This window comes from Helobdella robusta (genome assembly GCF_000326865.2).
Source record: "Helobdella robusta unplaced genomic scaffold HELROscaffold_20, whole genome shotgun sequence".
NCBI lineage: Eukaryota > Metazoa > Annelida > Clitellata > Rhynchobdellida > Glossiphoniidae > Helobdella > Helobdella robusta.
The window spans coordinates 931497-948659 of NW_008704084.1; the positions used below are offsets into that span (position 1 = coordinate 931497).

At 32.6% G+C, this 17163-nt stretch overlaps 4 protein-coding genes across 4 annotated transcripts; 3 read left to right on the forward strand and 1 right to left on the reverse strand.

Moving 5' to 3' along the window:
* Positions 1 to 2881: 2881 nt before the first annotated feature.
* On the forward strand, positions 2882 to 5003 carry HELRODRAFT_77547 (hypothetical protein; the record flags this gene model as incomplete). The annotated part of the gene is made up of 6 exons (XM_009017942.1): positions 2882 to 3000; positions 3407 to 3599; positions 3789 to 3975; positions 4038 to 4121; positions 4378 to 4469; positions 4956 to 5003. The coding sequence occupies 6 exons, from the start codon at positions 2882 to 2884 to the stop codon at positions 5001 to 5003; spliced, it is 723 nt and encodes a 240-aa protein (XP_009016190.1).
* A 1435-nt stretch (positions 5004 to 6438) lies between these two features.
* HELRODRAFT_171198 (hypothetical protein) lies at positions 6439 to 8186 on the forward strand (the record flags this gene model as incomplete). Its single annotated transcript, XM_009017943.1, has 2 exons — positions 6439 to 7004; positions 8054 to 8186. 2 exons carry the CDS (start codon positions 6439 to 6441, stop codon positions 8184 to 8186), a joined length of 699 nt encoding a protein of 232 aa, XP_009016191.1.
* Positions 8187 to 10021: 1835 nt separating this feature from the next.
* On the forward strand, positions 10022 to 10507 carry HELRODRAFT_171199 (hypothetical protein; the record flags this gene model as incomplete). The annotated part of the gene is made up of 1 exon (XM_009017944.1): positions 10022 to 10507. One exon carries the CDS (start codon positions 10022 to 10024, stop codon positions 10505 to 10507), a length of 486 nt encoding a protein of 161 aa, XP_009016192.1.
* A 1309-nt stretch (positions 10508 to 11816) lies between these two features.
* On the reverse strand, positions 11817 to 16581 carry HELRODRAFT_77557 (hypothetical protein; the record flags this gene model as incomplete). Its single annotated transcript, XM_009017945.1, has 13 exons — positions 11817 to 11891; positions 11956 to 12047; positions 12464 to 12547; positions 12651 to 12837; positions 13103 to 13298; positions 13530 to 13670; positions 14104 to 14287; positions 14427 to 14524; positions 15102 to 15245; positions 15368 to 15444; positions 15619 to 15690; positions 16021 to 16125; positions 16300 to 16581. 13 exons carry the CDS (start codon positions 16579 to 16581, stop codon positions 11817 to 11819), a joined length of 1737 nt encoding a protein of 578 aa, XP_009016193.1.
* Between the last annotated feature and the right edge of the window lie 582 nt (positions 16582 to 17163).

Here is a 17163-nt window from a genome sequence, read left to right on the forward strand (position 1 = left end):
AAGTTAGTAAAAAATAATCTGCATAGACCTAAAATCAAAATTAAAACCAATCAGATTTATTTTCTTAAATAAACAAATCCAGAATAACATTTGTTGAGAGGAAAATATTCAAGATGTCCTGGAAGATCAATTATAGTGAATTGCATTTTTTTAAAGAAAAGAGAAGAGTGAGTAATTTTGATTATTTTCCTGAAATAATGTTTTAAATAAGGCAGCCTAGAAACATAATCAATTAAATAAAATTTAAACATTTTGAATTTTGGAACTCACGTGAAATGGAAATAGATGAGGAGCAATTCGGGACTCGCCGACGGTTCCAAGGTATCTGGCGATGACGAAAAAGTCCGAATGAGCAACTTCAAAGATTTGAACGACGATCACGGCCAGTTGAAAGCTGTCTACAAAGGAATGTTGGTGTCTGTTTGTTACTCAAACATGCACAGCATCAAACTGACCAGGGAGGATTTGGTTGAACTGGTCCAAATGAAGGAGCTCCAGCACGACAACTTGGTTCCGTTTTTAGGCGCCTGCACTGACGACGACAAAATTTGTTATATAATCCAGTATTGTTGTAGAGGCTCCTTACAAGTTAGCTAATCTAGTTTTATCAGAAATTTACTTGCAAATAATTTTTTGGGTTTTTTTTCATAACTTTTCAACCAATTTGCTGGTTGAGTGAAAATAGCGAAAATGATTTTGCTTCTAAATTAGTTTTAAAGATTTAGTAAAAAACTCTACGTTACCCTGAAGCATTATCCACGTGGGCAGTCCTATAATAAAAATTATATCACCAAAAATAAAAATATGGTTTAAAGCTTTTTAACACCCACTGAAGGACATCCTTAGCGATGAAAACATGAAGCTGGATCGGTCGTTCAAGCTCTCATTCATGATTGATATTGCGAAGGTGACGTCGATACTTGTTTTTTTGCTTGTAAAAAGAAATCATGTATGTACCATATTTGTTAAGTCAATTGTACAATAGCCATTCATTTAAATGTGTAATACATTATGCTACAAATATATTACTACACATTATTTGGCATAATCTCACAATTTCACCAAGTTTTTCCAATGTATCTAGCGATGAAATAACTAATTCGGTAATGCACCTTTAGGGCATGGCTCACCTTCACAAATCTTTTTTCCAGTCTCACAAGAAACTGACGAGCAGCGTGTGTATGGTGGACAACAGGTAGTTGCATGTTAAACTTAAGCCGTTTTATAAACTCAAAATAACCTTCTAACAAAAATTTTAAAAATTGTCGGCTAATGCGTAAAATCAATACCTTACAGATGGGTGGTCAAAATAACAGGATTTGGTTTGCAAGCTTTCAAACCACCAACAAAAATTGATGAAACAATCGACAAATTCTACGACGAATTTCTGTGGATGGCTCCAGAACTTTTGAGATCAGGCACCAAGTTGTCTGGCAGTCAAAAAGGAGATGTTTACAGCTTTGGAATCATCTGTTATGAAATTGTCTTCAGGATGTACCCCTACCAGCAAACTGGTCTGACTGCTAAAGGTCAGTACATTCAAAGAAATGTAAGCATTTGTTGGATTAGGATTTTAAAATTTTAATACGGCTTTCACGTGGACAGCTTACAGATTTGCTAAAAATTGGTTTAACCAATCACAGTTTTTGAAAATGCTTAAAAAATTTAAAAACAAACAATAGTTATAAGTAACTTAACTAAAATCAAAAAAGTCACAATTAAGATAACATAAAATTGAATTCATATAAAATTAGTAACTCAGTTGAAATCATAAAAAATTTGCATGATTGACAAATTTTTGATTATATGGGCACTGATAACGAGAACGTTTTGTCTATTTACACAATTTTCTTTTACTACAATTAATTGCTTATTAACATCTTTGGTCCTACTACGAACTCTCTCAAAGATGACATCTTTTAGCTAATCCATCATTGTTAATTTTAATTTTTTAATAAAAATAATTTTAATTCTTTCATAACCTTTTCAGAAGTAATTCATAGAATCATGTTCAGCAACGAGGCCATCTTTCGACCGCCGATGATGCCACACGAGACAAAGAACATCAATCCAGTGAAGATAGAACTGATCCAACAGTGCTGGGATGAGAACCCTGCTAACAGACCAACGTTTGAAAGTATCGGCAAAGTTTTGCAAAAGTTTACGAACAAGTAAATTTTTTTATGAATGAGACATATTTTTAAAAAATCAAACATCACATCCAATAACTTAGTCCAATGAACGAAACACAACGCAGTCTGAGATTTTTGCCAGAGTCAGAATTTTTGAGCGACCTGAGTCAGATAGTTTTCATCCGACTCTGACACTTTGGTTATTTGCATTTTAAAATTTGTTTAATTTTTACAATTTACTCTGCTGTATCTTTAAAGATACCAACAACAAATCAAGCATCGCATATGAGTGAAGAAGCGCGAATCAACCCATCAAGCGAGGATCATCTTGTATATTGACCGTTAACCATTACGTAATCATGCCGCTGTTTAAGTTATCAACAGTTTTCGAAATTTGTAACCAAACAAAATTCATGTCTAAGCCTATAAGGAATTTTAAGAAAAATATTTGCTTGAAAAGCATAAACTGACAATAATGATGAATTTATTGTTCGGTGGTACATTTCACTATAACAAAAATCTCTTACATTTCAGTTGTCTGTTGTAATTTTTTTTTTCAATGTAAACATTTTAATTATTTTTTGTCTATTTGTCTACATTATTTAACGAGTTTAGTATTTGAATATTTAGTAATCGATATTTTTTCATATTTTAACTATTTTCTCCAACTTGAGAACTGTTCATACCTTGATTACCAACAAAATAAAATATTTATAAACCCAAGGACCAATGCTAACATAGTGGACAGCATGTTGGAAAAACTGGAAAAGTATGCCAATGACTTGGAAAAAATTGTGGACCAGAGAGCAAAGGAGCTTGTTGACGAGAAGAGAAAGACTGACTTGCTGCTTCACAGCATGTTACCGCCGTGAGATTATCTATACTTCCACACAAAAATTTTCACAGTTTATTCTTATTTTGTCCAACGGTTTTAAGTCTGACGCTTTTTATTTTGTGACCATCTTGTTCATCTTAATTTTCAGACACGACTATACACGTGTGTATTTTGTTCCATGTTGTTCTGTCTATAACTTAATAAATTACTTCCATTCCGTCTATTTTGGAAATGGTTAATTGTTTCATTTTGCTTTAATGAATTCAACTAAAAATTTAACAATCTGATATTCGGGCCAAAAAAGGGTATTAGTTGAAAAATACATTAAAGTAGTAAAGAAAAAATAGCGTTTAAAATTATCATTCACACAAAGACATGTATCTCAATACAAATTGAATCCTAAACTTGTTTCTATTCATAAATTTATCTACTGAATAAGCTTCATTGTTGAAGAGTTGAAAGCCGGTCGGAAAGTTGAACCGATGATGTACCAGAACGCCACGGTGTACTTCTCTGACATTGTTGGATTCACAAAACTCTCATCTGAGAGCACTCCCATGCAAATTGTGGATCTGCTTAACGATCTGTATGGAACATTTGATGATACCATCTCCAGGCACAATGTATATAAGGTTTAAACCTCTAATACTTTCTTGCTAATTCAGCTGATTTTTATTTTGAAGTATTTAACATAATGTTCAAAAAATCAATTTTGGTAAATAAATCAAGTGTAAAAATTTGGTAAAAAAAAACTAACTGTGCATAATATACTTTAGCAGTTTTTAGATATTTATATTATCAACAAAGCATTTCAATTGAAGGTTGAGACAATCGGAGACTCGTACATGGTTGTGAGTGGTCTGCCTCAGGTAACAGAGCGCCATGTCGTGGAAATATGCAACATGGCATTGGATCTGCTGGGCATCGTCAAGACCTTCAAGATCAGACATCGGCCTGAGATGACACTCATGTTGAGGATTGGCATTCATTCGGGATCTTGTGCTGCCGGTTCGAACGTTTTCACTAACTTCTGAAGGTTGTATGCTAAATGGTCCTAATAATTCCAACAGGAGTGGTCGGTCACACGATGCCTCGCTACTGCTTGTTTGGTGATACGGTCAACACCGCATCCAGGATGGAATCAACTGGTGAAGGTGATAGATATTTTTATTTTTATGCAATAAGGCGTAAAATATTTTTGTTGATAATTATGCCAATAAATTTTGAAAAAGGCGTTTTTGTCGTTAAGACTAAAATGTTGCCGATTTCGTAACTTGTTATTTATTTGTGTTTCTCGTCTAGTTTTTATTTAGCGAAACTGTTTTTCAATATTTTTTTAAAAATATATTAGTTTATTTAAACTTTCTTGTAAAAAAATGTTTAATTTGTTTTTATTCCAACGAACAACAGCCCTTAAAATTCATCTGAGCTCATCAGCTATGGAAGAACTTTCTGCATATCGCCAGTACAAGGTGGAGCTGAGAGGGAGCACGGAGTTGAAGGTTTTTGTTCATTCAATTAATTAATGTACCATTAAAATTTATGAAAAGGTATTTGTTAGGACAGCAATGTATGTTTTAAAATGCATGAAACAAAAAACCTATACACACTCAAACGCTAAATGTAGCACATCATAGAGTCAAGAATCTCATTACAGTTGAGTTGTTTATGCTGCTTAAAATTTTATTCGGAGTAACAGTATATTTATTTGCAATTTTATATATTTCTTAGTTTAATGAATCCTAGATACTTAATCAGGCTGGACTGCTTGATATGAAACATTTTTATAATGTATCAAACACTGAAATAGATGAGTCTTATTAATGAAAATGGTTTGAAAATAACTCCAAAGCTTTTTTTTCCCTTTTAAACTCCACAGAATTTAAAAAAAATTTTGTTCATCGTTTTCATAGCGAGTTGTTTTTGAGTCAATATATTTGTTAAAATCTTGTAATTTTTACATTTTCATCTTATTTGACCATCTGTAGGGAAAAGGAATAATGACCACATATTGGCTTGTAGGAAAACACTCTTAAACTGATGAGCTCGTGCTAGACAGACGACTTGTTCAGACAATCAATCATTTAAAAATTCATACATTTTGTGTCCATTTTTTAACTGTTCATCTATTTAATCATACACTCATACGTCAACCAAATAATTCGTTTTAGTCGTCTTTTATTCACTTTTTAGATGATAATTCTTTTCTTTAATATTTAGTTTTTAAATAATATGAATATTTCTTTTGCATTTTTACATTATTTTAGTTAATATTGTTCAGACCAGTGACGCTGGGCTTAAATTTGTTGCAAAAGTTGGCGATCTTCTTTTTGCTTATAAAACAATTATTTCGAGAAATATGGCTTTTCAAAACAAGGGATTTTGTACAAAATTATACACAACTTTCTCGTTTTGAGAGCTTAAGTATTTTTATTCCGAATTTTTCAAATTTTTGTAAAGATTTTGTTCAATTTAGCTTAACGCCTCTGGTTTGAACTCATTTCAAAAGACATCTCTGTCGATGTTGTGTTATATCAGGCTTTTGTACTTAATCGCTCGAGCACTCTTAACATTATGTTATTCCAATGTAAGTTAGTTTTGTACCTTGCCTAATTACGATTCATAAACATGAACCTGTTCTGCTGTTTGCATTTTTGTTGTTTACTATTTAAACGCTTAACTGTTGTGGACATTAAAAAATGTATATTCTGATTTATTCAGCATTTTATATTACTAATATGTTTTTAACATGCCAGGTCATCCAATTGTTTTATGATCTAGCTTGACGAATTAAAATAACTATCACCATCAATCCCATTTCTATTGGACTGCAATACTTCGCCACATTAATGGTAAATTTTACATAGACACACCTAAATAACCCATTAATGCATAGTGTCCTTTTTAAAGGACACTTCGTAATTCAAGTGCTACCCGTATATGTCTTAGATTGTGATGATTAATGTTATTCCTGTACACCCCTGCGTTATTTATCTAATGGGTTAAACCGGATATATACGTTTTTGTTGACATTTTATAAGTTTATTGAAGGTTTAAAAATAAAGTTTGTCGAAAATCGCATTTTTTGTCATGTCTCAATATAAAAAGTAAGTAACATTCATTTTGTAGAATTTTCTCTACAATATTGTTATAATAATGTTATAAAATCATCGCTTTTTCATTTATTATCAAACAGTGACCCACGATGTCGCAGTAATAGCTACAAGGCATGTTTTAGGTATGTCCTTTAAAAAGGACGACATGCAGTATAGGGTACATGATTTTAACGTTGGAGATGGCTTATTGTACATAATAATAATAAAGCATCTTTTTTCAACCGTTGTTAATTATATTTGGCTCAATTTAATTTAATTAAATTAACAATTAACTAAAAAGATTTATTTCCTATATAAAAGTCAACAAAACTATTAAAATTATTTCAGGCGTTTCAATGTTGCTGAAGTAATCAGCATGCTGGAGGATTCAGATTTTCAAACTGCAGATATTGTCATCTTACCACCTGAAGATGCAACCAAATCTGACCAGGATAGTGGACCAGAAGACGATGATGGTGTCATTGGCAACCTCTCTGGAAATCAGCTGCGTGCTGAAGCTGAAGCCGTACTTACTGTTGCTGGTTTTCATAAGCAACAATTAGAGACAGCCTTGTTGGCTGACGATAATGTTGACTCAAATGATGACTTGCCGTTGATTGAAGTCTACGGAAAGAAAGTTGATAAAGATGAAATTAATGTCAGTAGATCAAAGCGGCGAAGACATTCTGCCACAAGCACTCACAACAGCTCAGCATGTGCAACAACTCCACTACAACAATCGTCGAAAAAAAGGACTGCACCACCACCACCAAGGCAGTGGGTTAAATGTGATTTGAAGCAGTCAGAAAACACATGGAATAGTACTCCAACTCCAATCAATGATCACACACCGGCCTCCCTATTTGAATTATTCTATGATGATGTGGTTATTGACCATATCACAAAAATGTCCAATTTGTATGCCCTCCAAAACTTGAAGCAGTTAGATGCAACAAACTCTAAAATCCATTTAGCCATAGCAATTCTTTTCATCTCAGGATATGTCCCTTTAGCTAACAGATGTTTAGCTAAATGCTGAAGATGTGCACAATGAGGCCATTAGCAGTGCAATGACTGTAAACCGATTTGAGGAGTTGCTGCGATATATTCACGTTTGTGATAATACTAATCTTGATGCAGGGGACAAGCTTTCCAAACTCCGTCCACTATTTGTAATGCTAAATGAACGCTTTGCTCAACACTGGCCTACTGAACAGGATATTTCCGTTGATGAATCCATGGTGCCGTACTATGGACGCCACTCATCAAAACAGTTCATCCGTGGCAAACCTATTCGTTTCGGGTTTAAAGTCTGGTGTATGAACAGTCGTTTGGGCTACTTGGTGCAGTGTGAGCCTTATCAAGGATCAAATGGCTTGTTTTATGCAGATCTGGGACTTGGTGGCTCTGTTGTGACTCATCTAGTGAATACGCTGCCTCTTGGACCTCCATACAGACTGTATATAGATAATTTCTTCACGTCTCCACGTCTTCAGACAATGAATATTTCTGCGACTGGTACTGTGCGAGCAAATAGGATGGAGAAGTGCCCTTTGATAGAAGTGGATGTGTTGAAGAAAGATGCACGAGGCACATCTGACCATCGCTTTGACAGAAAGTCGGGAATGTTAGCTGTTCGGTGGAACGATAATAATGTAGTAACAGTGCTATCTAACTGTTTTGGAGTTCATCCACTGGTTCAAGCCAAAAGATGGTCAGCAACAGAAAAAAAGCATGTTCGAATTCCCATGCCAAACCTGATTGCTCAGTATAATCGTTACATGGGTGGAACGGATAGAATGGACCAGAATGTTGCCAAATGTCGAATAAATATTCGTATCAAGAAATGGTGGTGGGCATTGTTCTGCTTTGCAATTGATGTAAGTGTTCAGAATGCTTGGCAACTGTACAGGATATCAGAAGCCGCCAAACATCATGACTATAATCTGATAAAATTTCGGCGAGATGTTGCAATGACATATATCTTGAAGTATCGAGCCACAAATAACATTGGACGTCCAATTCGTAGTCATGCTACTAGCTGCCGTACAGTCCAAGATGGTGTTAGATTTGATGGTGGACACATTGATGGTGGTCAGAAAAGATGTGTTCAGTGTGGTATGAAGGTTCAGCGAAAATGTAATAAATGTGGTGTGCCTTTGCATGACCGCTGCTTTGAACTCTTTCACACAAAGTGAACTGAACTTATATCATTAGCAGTTGAACCTGCCTTAGTTTGATAAACATTATTTTTATGCTGTTGCTAACATTAATACATTGTATCAGTCATGTTTTCAAATATATATACCTATATTTCATGAATATTGAATGTTGTTAAAATATTATACCAGTTTTATTCTGATAAATGTTAATTTAAAAATATCATGGTTATGCAAAATTAATTACATTTACTAATCTAGACATCAGTAATGGTTATTTTCCATATAACAGCTCTTATATTTATTAAAATTATTACCAGAATATCATAATTGACAAACCAACGTCATTATAAAAAACATGTACCCTGTAGTGCATGGCGTCCTTTTTTAAGGACATTTTTTATTTTCACTCTAACTCAATTATTAGGTGTCCCAATTTTTTTTTAATATTTTTCCAATTGTTTTATACCTATAAAGCATCAGTTGTGAAAAAAAAATGAAATCAAAGATGTCATGCATTAATGGGATAATTCAATTCATAGATGTTCATGACATTTAGCACTTGACTCATGAGTATTGTGTTTGTTTGGCATGTATACGCTTCATAAGATTTTTAACAATTTTATGATTTGATATCGTTTTGTTAGTTAAAGCAACAAACAAACAAATAAACCAATGTACATCGATGATTTTTATGAAGGAATAGAGAGTAGAATTAAAAACCGACTTTACGAAAAATTCCAACTCTGACTCCGGGTAAAATTTCCGATTCCGACTTTGACTCATGACACCGGGTTCTGACTCAACGTAATTGTTTTCCTTACTAAAATTACATGTATAAAAACATACGGGAAGGAGACATGATTTTATTCATGTTGTTAGAGTTGGTTTTCAGTAGTAAAGATGATCACATGTTGCTACACACGACCATGTTCTAAAAAACACGATTCAAATAAATATTTTCAGAATTAAAAATAAAGAAAAGTTTTCAAATTTTTTTTATTTACCGGAATCGAATGAAAATATCCACCTTAGTCCGTCAAAAAATTCCAGAAAAATCTCCGACCACGACGCTAACGATTTGGATTTAACTAAAATTTCTTAATCATTTTTCACTGAGCGTTTTGCTTTTTATCATCCATATAATTTTTTCTTGTTTACTTGAGTTTTGCCATGATAGGGTATTTCTCCTCAAAAGTACTTCCAATAAAGTTAAAACATCGTACAAAGTTGAAAAAGGTTCTCCATGACAAAGGTCAACATCAAAAGAATATGAGTAATTAAAAATTAAAAACAATTAACAAAGTGAACGAATGCATGGAACAAAGTTGAATTTCAAAGAAGTTGACATCAAACAAAAATGACTTGAAACAAAGTAATCCAAAGTTAATTGATCAAAGGACCACCTTGTCCACAATCATCACTGAGAATATTTCAAGTGGGCAACATGAGAGCCATGCACATCAATCAAAATTTTACAAAGTGAAATCCTAGAACAAAGAAACATTTTAAAGTTGATGTTGAAGTTGAAAATTGATTTTTAAATGTTCACAAAGGTTTGCAGATAAAGTTGATTTGTCAAACTTTCTATATAAGAAGCTAGAAGCTCGAAATGTCTGAAATCATTCAGAGTTCATCCACGGTATAGACCGATTTTGGATTGAAATAAAAAAAGGTTTTTGAAAAAATTTATAACTTAATAATTTTATAACTAATTTAATTTTAATCTGAAGTTATTATTCAAACAAAATAAAAATAAGTAAGATATTACAACACTCGAAAATAAAATCGAATTGAATAATGGACAACAACAACAACATCAACGATAACGCTGAAGACGCACAAAATATTGATAATGTGAACAACATTAATGAGATCATCAATAGAAACGGTGATGGCGGATGTGAAGAGGATGACATCATTCAAAACAGTTACCTTGCGCAAAATTATGACCCTCAGTTTTTCATTAGGAATCCTGCCAGTTTCGATTGCATCAGGAAGGCAACGATTAAAAAATTTAAGAAGTACAAGGTCAATACGAGTAAAGCAGGACTCTTCATGCAAGTGATGTTGAAGCGAACAGCAAGAAAGTGCAACAGTTGGGTCATGTATTACGACATTGCGGTTGATCCTACCTTGATACCGGTAGACCAACCTACCACAAAAAAGTCGTCTCGTCAACGAACACGCTCACTCGATAGTGTAGAAGTTGATGTGCAAGCTGCAAGGAAGTTTCATAAAAGATCGTTTTTAAAAAGATCATCTTCATTTGTTAATCGCTCTTAAGTTGTTGTTGAAACTTCTGTTAGAAATTGTTTCTATAACTGTTCAAACGATGTACATACAATGTACAGAGCAGTGACAATCTTTATTACTTTGAACCATTTCTTTGAACATTTTCATTTCGATTCATTTTTTTTAATTTGTTACTCTATTTTTCTTCATTTTTTGAGAACAAATCATCTATGTGTTTTATGTTGTAAAAGTATAATGAATTGCTAATAAAATTAAAACAGTGAATTGAAACTGTTTGTGTTTTTATACAAATCGTGTTAATCGCACCTATTATATTCCCCGTGTGGGTGTACGTACAAATAATATGAGTGTACCATAAGTTTCCTAAATTTTTTTGGAATATTCTCAGCAGAAATTTCTTACCATATGATTTAAGGTAATTTGTATAAAACTTTATCAGAGAGAGGCCTTGTTAAAAAAGATTATTGAGCTGAAGCCTTCACACAATAAATATTTTTAAGGGTCCAGATTAAAAGTAACCAATTCTTCATATATATTTACTTTAAAAGTTGTAGCAGACATACTTGGCGATTAGTAAAAATTAAAAAAACTTATGGTTTAAATTAAAAAAAAACTGTTTCATCCGACCGGCAATAATGAATTTGTTGATTGAAATATCTGTAACCACTGATAATGTATACATTTATATCTGCTATGAATCGTAATACGAATATGTCAGAAATACACAATGTTTAAAGAGACGCTGTAAAATTATTGATTTAAAACCATTTAAAATTGTGACCAGACTGTTTTATGTTTAATATTGATTTTGTCTCAAGTTTTTCTAAGAAAAGAAATCATTGAAGAATCAAAAAACAAATTAAACTCGCTGGTTCACTAAAAGTGTTTTAATTAATAAAATAAATAAATTCCAAACGTCTGCAGTTCAAAAGTTAAAATACAAAACAACAGATGTTGTGTAGGACTAATATGAAATCAAAAATGATGTGAGGTAATTTTAATGAGAATTTGAAAAATTTGAAAAAAATTAATATAAATTATAAAATTTAACATTAAAATAGAAATTGTTTGAATTTAATACACAAGTAGACTCCCTGGATGAATCCTTAACAGCCATAAAATAAATAATAAATGGTAATGCAAATTGATAATGGTGAAAAAATGAAAAATTAGTAAAGATACTGCAAGACATTGCCACACAAAACTAACCACAAAACTCGAACTGTGCAACAACTATTCAATTATATAGAAATATTTTTCACAAGCTTTTTTTGAGAAAAAAAATTCCACTTTTACTTCAGGAAAATTAGAAAATAAAAATATTTACGATAACTTTTGTTTAATCTTCTTCGTCTTTGGTATCATCTGCAGAATCTTTTCTGAGCAACCAGTACGTTACCATTGTTCCTTTACCCTGGAAATAAATTGAAAACTTGTGTGACTCAGACAATTTTCAAATTATTATTAAAATGACACACCTTCAATTCTGTTGGACCTCTCAGCTCCATGACGTAACCTGGAAATCTAGAAAGTTGATCCCTGGCTGGAGTGCTCAGATGGATTTTAAGAGCTTAAAAAATTTATATATATTTTTTAACGGATTTCAAGATCAAATTTAACCAATTTGAACAATCCAAAAATTAAAAAAAAATTAAAATCCTGTGAAGTTATAAAAAATGGATGATGAGTTGTTTCTTTTTGTCGTTTTTTATGTCAAAATACATTGTTGACAATTACAAAGTTTTTGACAAAAATGGATGTTGGCTAGGTAAAAAATAAAAACCAAGATGCAAAAAACAAACAAAAAATTTCCTATTTAACATTTTGACTCTTTTGTTTTTTATTTTTGTTCATTTTGTTCTGTCTTTTTAATATTTAAAAACAAAATTAAGACTAGTTTGCTCAGTCTGTTGAAAACCTCTTTTGGGATCTAAGAAAACGTTAAAACATCTCAAGTAATAATATTTTGATGACTCAAAAACATACCTTCTCCAGTTGACTCCATCCTCGATGCAGTATTTACCGTATCTCCAAACAGACAGTAGCGAGGCATGGTGTGACCAACCACTCCTACGTTACAAAAATGTTATGAATGATTTCAATTTTCAATTTCAGCAGCTCTTTTTCAAAATGTCAAAGTTGATCTTAATTAACGGCAACATTTCTGACAAACCAGCAGCACAAGGTCCCGAATGAATGCCAATCCTCAACATGAGTGTCATCTCAGGCCGATGTCTGATCTTGAAGGTCTTGACGATGCCCAGCAGATCCAATGCCATGTTGCATATTTCCACGACATGGCGCTCTGTTACCTGAGGCAGACCGCTTACAACCATGTACGAGTCTCCGATTGTCTCAACCTAAGCACCAAATTTTTTTCAAATGCAATTTGACTTTTATAGTTAAATTAAATTAAAAAAAATAACTCATTCGATACGAGCTCAACTGAAATAGTTTACAGTTTTTCTTAATCAAAAATGTTATTTCATATACATTTACGACGTTGTTGAAAAAACTTGAAATTGTTATTGAACTGTTTAATATTTGTTATGAATTTTATTTTAAGCAAAATTACTAATTCTCATGTAAAATAAAATATAAAAATTGATATGACCAGAAGAACACAACCTTATAAACTTTATGCCTGGAGATGGTGTCATCAAAAACTCCATAGAGATCATTAAGCAGATCAACAATTTGTATGGGAGTGCTGTCAGAGGAAAGTGTCGTGAATCCAACAATGTCTGAAAAGTAGACAGTTACGCTGTGGTACATCTGGGGCTCCACTTTGTGACCTGCTTTCAACTCGTCGGCTATGAAACTGAAATCAGGTGAGAACAAAACTAAATTAAAAAGTTATATCCTGCATAAGTGATGCAGTTTTAGTGAAATTATTTCTAATCATTAATAAACAAAATGAAACATAGCGTGAAACTTTAATCAACGATCAGACAAATAGAATTTAAAAAAAATTAAAAGTTTAGACAACTCGGAAATTTCAAATAGACATTTTTCGTTCTCCTTATCTACAAATATTATCCATAAAACGAACGGTGGCAGCATGCTATTGAGTAGTACGTCAGTTTTCTTCTTTTCTTCAATCAGTTCTGCGTTCCTCTGTTCGACAACAAGTTCAAGGTTGCTTGCGTACTTCTCCAATTTTTTCAACATGCTGTCCACGATGCTGTCAGTTCTGTGGCATGCAAGAAAATCAATATTATTAAACGCTATGTAAAAATTGAGAATTTCTTTTGGAATTCCGCCCAACTGCTAAAGATTCTATTATTTAGCTAATTCATCATTCGTTTGTTCTTCCATTCATTCAAAAATTATCTAATCAACTCATTCATTCAATTCATTTATTAAATCATTCACTATTTTATTAATTTGATGTGGAATTGTACCATCATATATTTGTTGTAAGTTTTATCTGCTATCAATGGAAGCTTTCACGTTCTACATTCATTGTATTTATACAACATACACATCCGTCCCATGCGGTTAAAATTAAATTGTGTTCTTATTAAACTCAATTCATTTTGCATTTAAATTTATAATGTTGTGTTACATATTACATTCAAATTGGACCGACAATTCAAATAAATGTTCACAGAGAGATAACAAACTTTCCGGTGTAGAATTTCTTCATTGTTTTTTCTATAGTATAAAAGGTCGGACGATCACCTGGGTCTTCGGCCCAACATTCCGTCATCAAGTTCAAAATTGAAGAATTGACCTCGGAATCATCCAAAGGATGTAGTCGAGGTCGAAATGATTCATTTTGGCAGTTGTATATGCGCGTTATTATATCTGTTTTTGTGTCATTTGCAATTAAAATTTGTTGTAAATTTAAGAGTTGAATTTGTTTTCAAAAATACACTACTGATTTGTTGGAAACAATGAATACGAAGTAGAACTTATATAAACATTCATTTAATTTGTGAATTACAAACACCTTTGTACTCTAGGTTGGTATCATAGTATGGATAGCATCTATAAAGTATCTCGTACATAATTATTGCAAAGCTGTAGACGTCGCCTTTCTGACTGAAACCTGCTTTGAACACCATTTATTTTCGAACATAATTCACTATTTTGCTACTTCAAAATCTATTGTTGTTTAGTATAAACAATACATGCAATTATTATAAATGTTAACCATTCCATAATAAAAACCAAAAGCCAATTGGAAAATTGTATTTTGGATGAATATCAATAGGCAATCCGTAAAAATAAACGAAATAAACGACGTTACTGATATCTTATATTCAGTTATTTGTGAAAATAAACCATTGCGGATTGTATTCAAAAAGCAGACAAGTTGTTTTTAATATTAAACTTTCATTTAACTAGATTTTTAATTACAAAAAAAAACTGTCATACTATAACCAAAATGGCTCTTTTGATTTTTTTTCTTATTTTTGTATCTTACGGATTTAGCCGTCTGTTAAAATGCACGCGTGTTTAGGCCTGAAAGTAAACAATTAATAGATAACACCGATATAGCTTGCCATTTTTTTACGGTTTTAGCCGGCGCTAATTCACGCGTTTTTGAAAAACTTCATTTGTAATTCAAAATAAATTAGCCGATAATATTAATTTTACACATTTTCCTTATCAACACGTGTTACACTGACTTAAATTTGACGACAGGAGGTGCTCAGGAGCGGTCCACAGAAGTTTCTTGTAGTAGCTCTCACCTGGTTCATCTTCCTTCACGTCTGATTTAAATGCCGATAGACCAAAGCCTGCAACTTTAAGGACCCATCTGTTTCAAATGGTGTGCAACTCTACATTGAAATTCATTCATGCATGTAAGGATACATTGAATCGTAATAAGGAAAAATTAGAAACTTTTTAAGTTTAACTAAAGATATTGATAAAACAAACCTGTTATCAACCATACAGACACTACTGTTCAGCGTGCCGTGTTGTTCCACAAATGATTTGTGCAAGTAATTCATCCCCTGGTGAAAATGTTCATATGTTTTATTTGTAACATATGTGTAGCGTTGACAAGTTGAGGACATTTTTAATGAGAATTATTAGATGTTTCAACAGTTGAAAGTCATGATAAAGATAAACGTTAAAAGTTTTTTTATACGTTATTGAAAAAAAAACTCAAGTCGTATTGTATTAACTTTAGTTAGATCAGTGATGAAAGACAGCTTGAAGGTCCAGTCAACTGCGATCTGGAGATCGGCCAACAAGTCCTGGAAACAACAACGACGATCATTTTAATTTTTAACAACTGCTAACACGAGTTTTAACACTGAGCTAGAGGTAACAAATAGATCATTCAAATTTAAATATTGATGACAATTTTTCTTCAACAGATCATTCAAAAACTAAGTTTTATAATATTATGATCAGAAAAAGTCGTTTTTCACTAAAAGTGTAAATCCAATGAAATCGGGCAGTTGGTCTAAATCGAACATTTCGTACATTGTAGCTTCCTTTTCAGATGCATTTCGTTTTTTTAATGTTAATACAATCTTTGGTGTATGGTTGATGAAATAACTTGAAAGTAAAAGATAGCTTACCTGTAGACTGCCCCTAGCACAGTATTGGGTGAGGTAGCATATTCTGTCTGGTTCAGCACAGGCTCCAAGGAAGTACACTATGTTATCGTGTTGCAGTTCCTTCATCTGTTGGTCATAGGAGTGAAAAATTTGGTCAGGACAAATTGAACTAAATTGAGGACAACGATACGATTTATAAATATCTCAAAAAATAAGTGAGTTTGCTTACTGTATCAATTGGTTCGTCGGTCACTATTTGTTATAAAAATCGAGAAAAATTCATTTGAAAATGTTGCTGACTTTCACAAGCTCCACGAGCTCCTTCCTGGTCAGTATGACTTGCTTCTTAGCAGAATAGTTCACAGTGACCACATCTCCCTTGTAGATTGCAATCAGCACTCCACCGGCATTTGATTTTTCGAGTTCTTTGAACGAGTCAAGAAACAAATGTTCATCAGATTCGTTGAGATCAGAAGACCGGGATAGGCTCTTTAACTGTTCAGTTGAAAGGTATATACTATTTTTATTACACGCTGCTACTTTATTTTGATTGATTTTATTAATGAGAAGTTTATTTTGCATTTGCTGTTTGAAGTTTGTACAATAATTGGTGTTAATCTTTAATCCTCATTTAATGACTCACACTTCTTGGCGTCTTAATGAAATGCAGGTCACTGTATTTTATCTTCCACGTCATGCTCTGGATTTTCTGCTCATTGATTTGCGATCTAAATATTTTTCCCCAATAAATAAAATTAAAAATTTTAATAATTTAAAAATCAAAATTTTTTTTAATTTACCTTAGCAATTAACTTACCGAATGACCATAGCCACAACCAGTATGAATATAAGCAGCAGGAACATCACAACCAGTCCGATTATTAAGAGTTTGTTGTCTGGCATAAATTAGTTTAAAAAATAACTGTTGGTATCTAATTGATACCATGAACACGAACTTGTTAAATATAAATAAATAAATTAAGGTAAACTTTTGTTATTCGTTACTTGTTATCCATCATACGAAAAAATTGAAAGATTTTAAATATAAACTGCAACGAACAAAAATAAATTAACCTTGTGAGCAAAACTTGTAATCAAAACCACAGGCTGGTCTATCAGGCGGTGGGATGCTTCCATAACCCCAGCTCTCTGCGCTCACCAAGA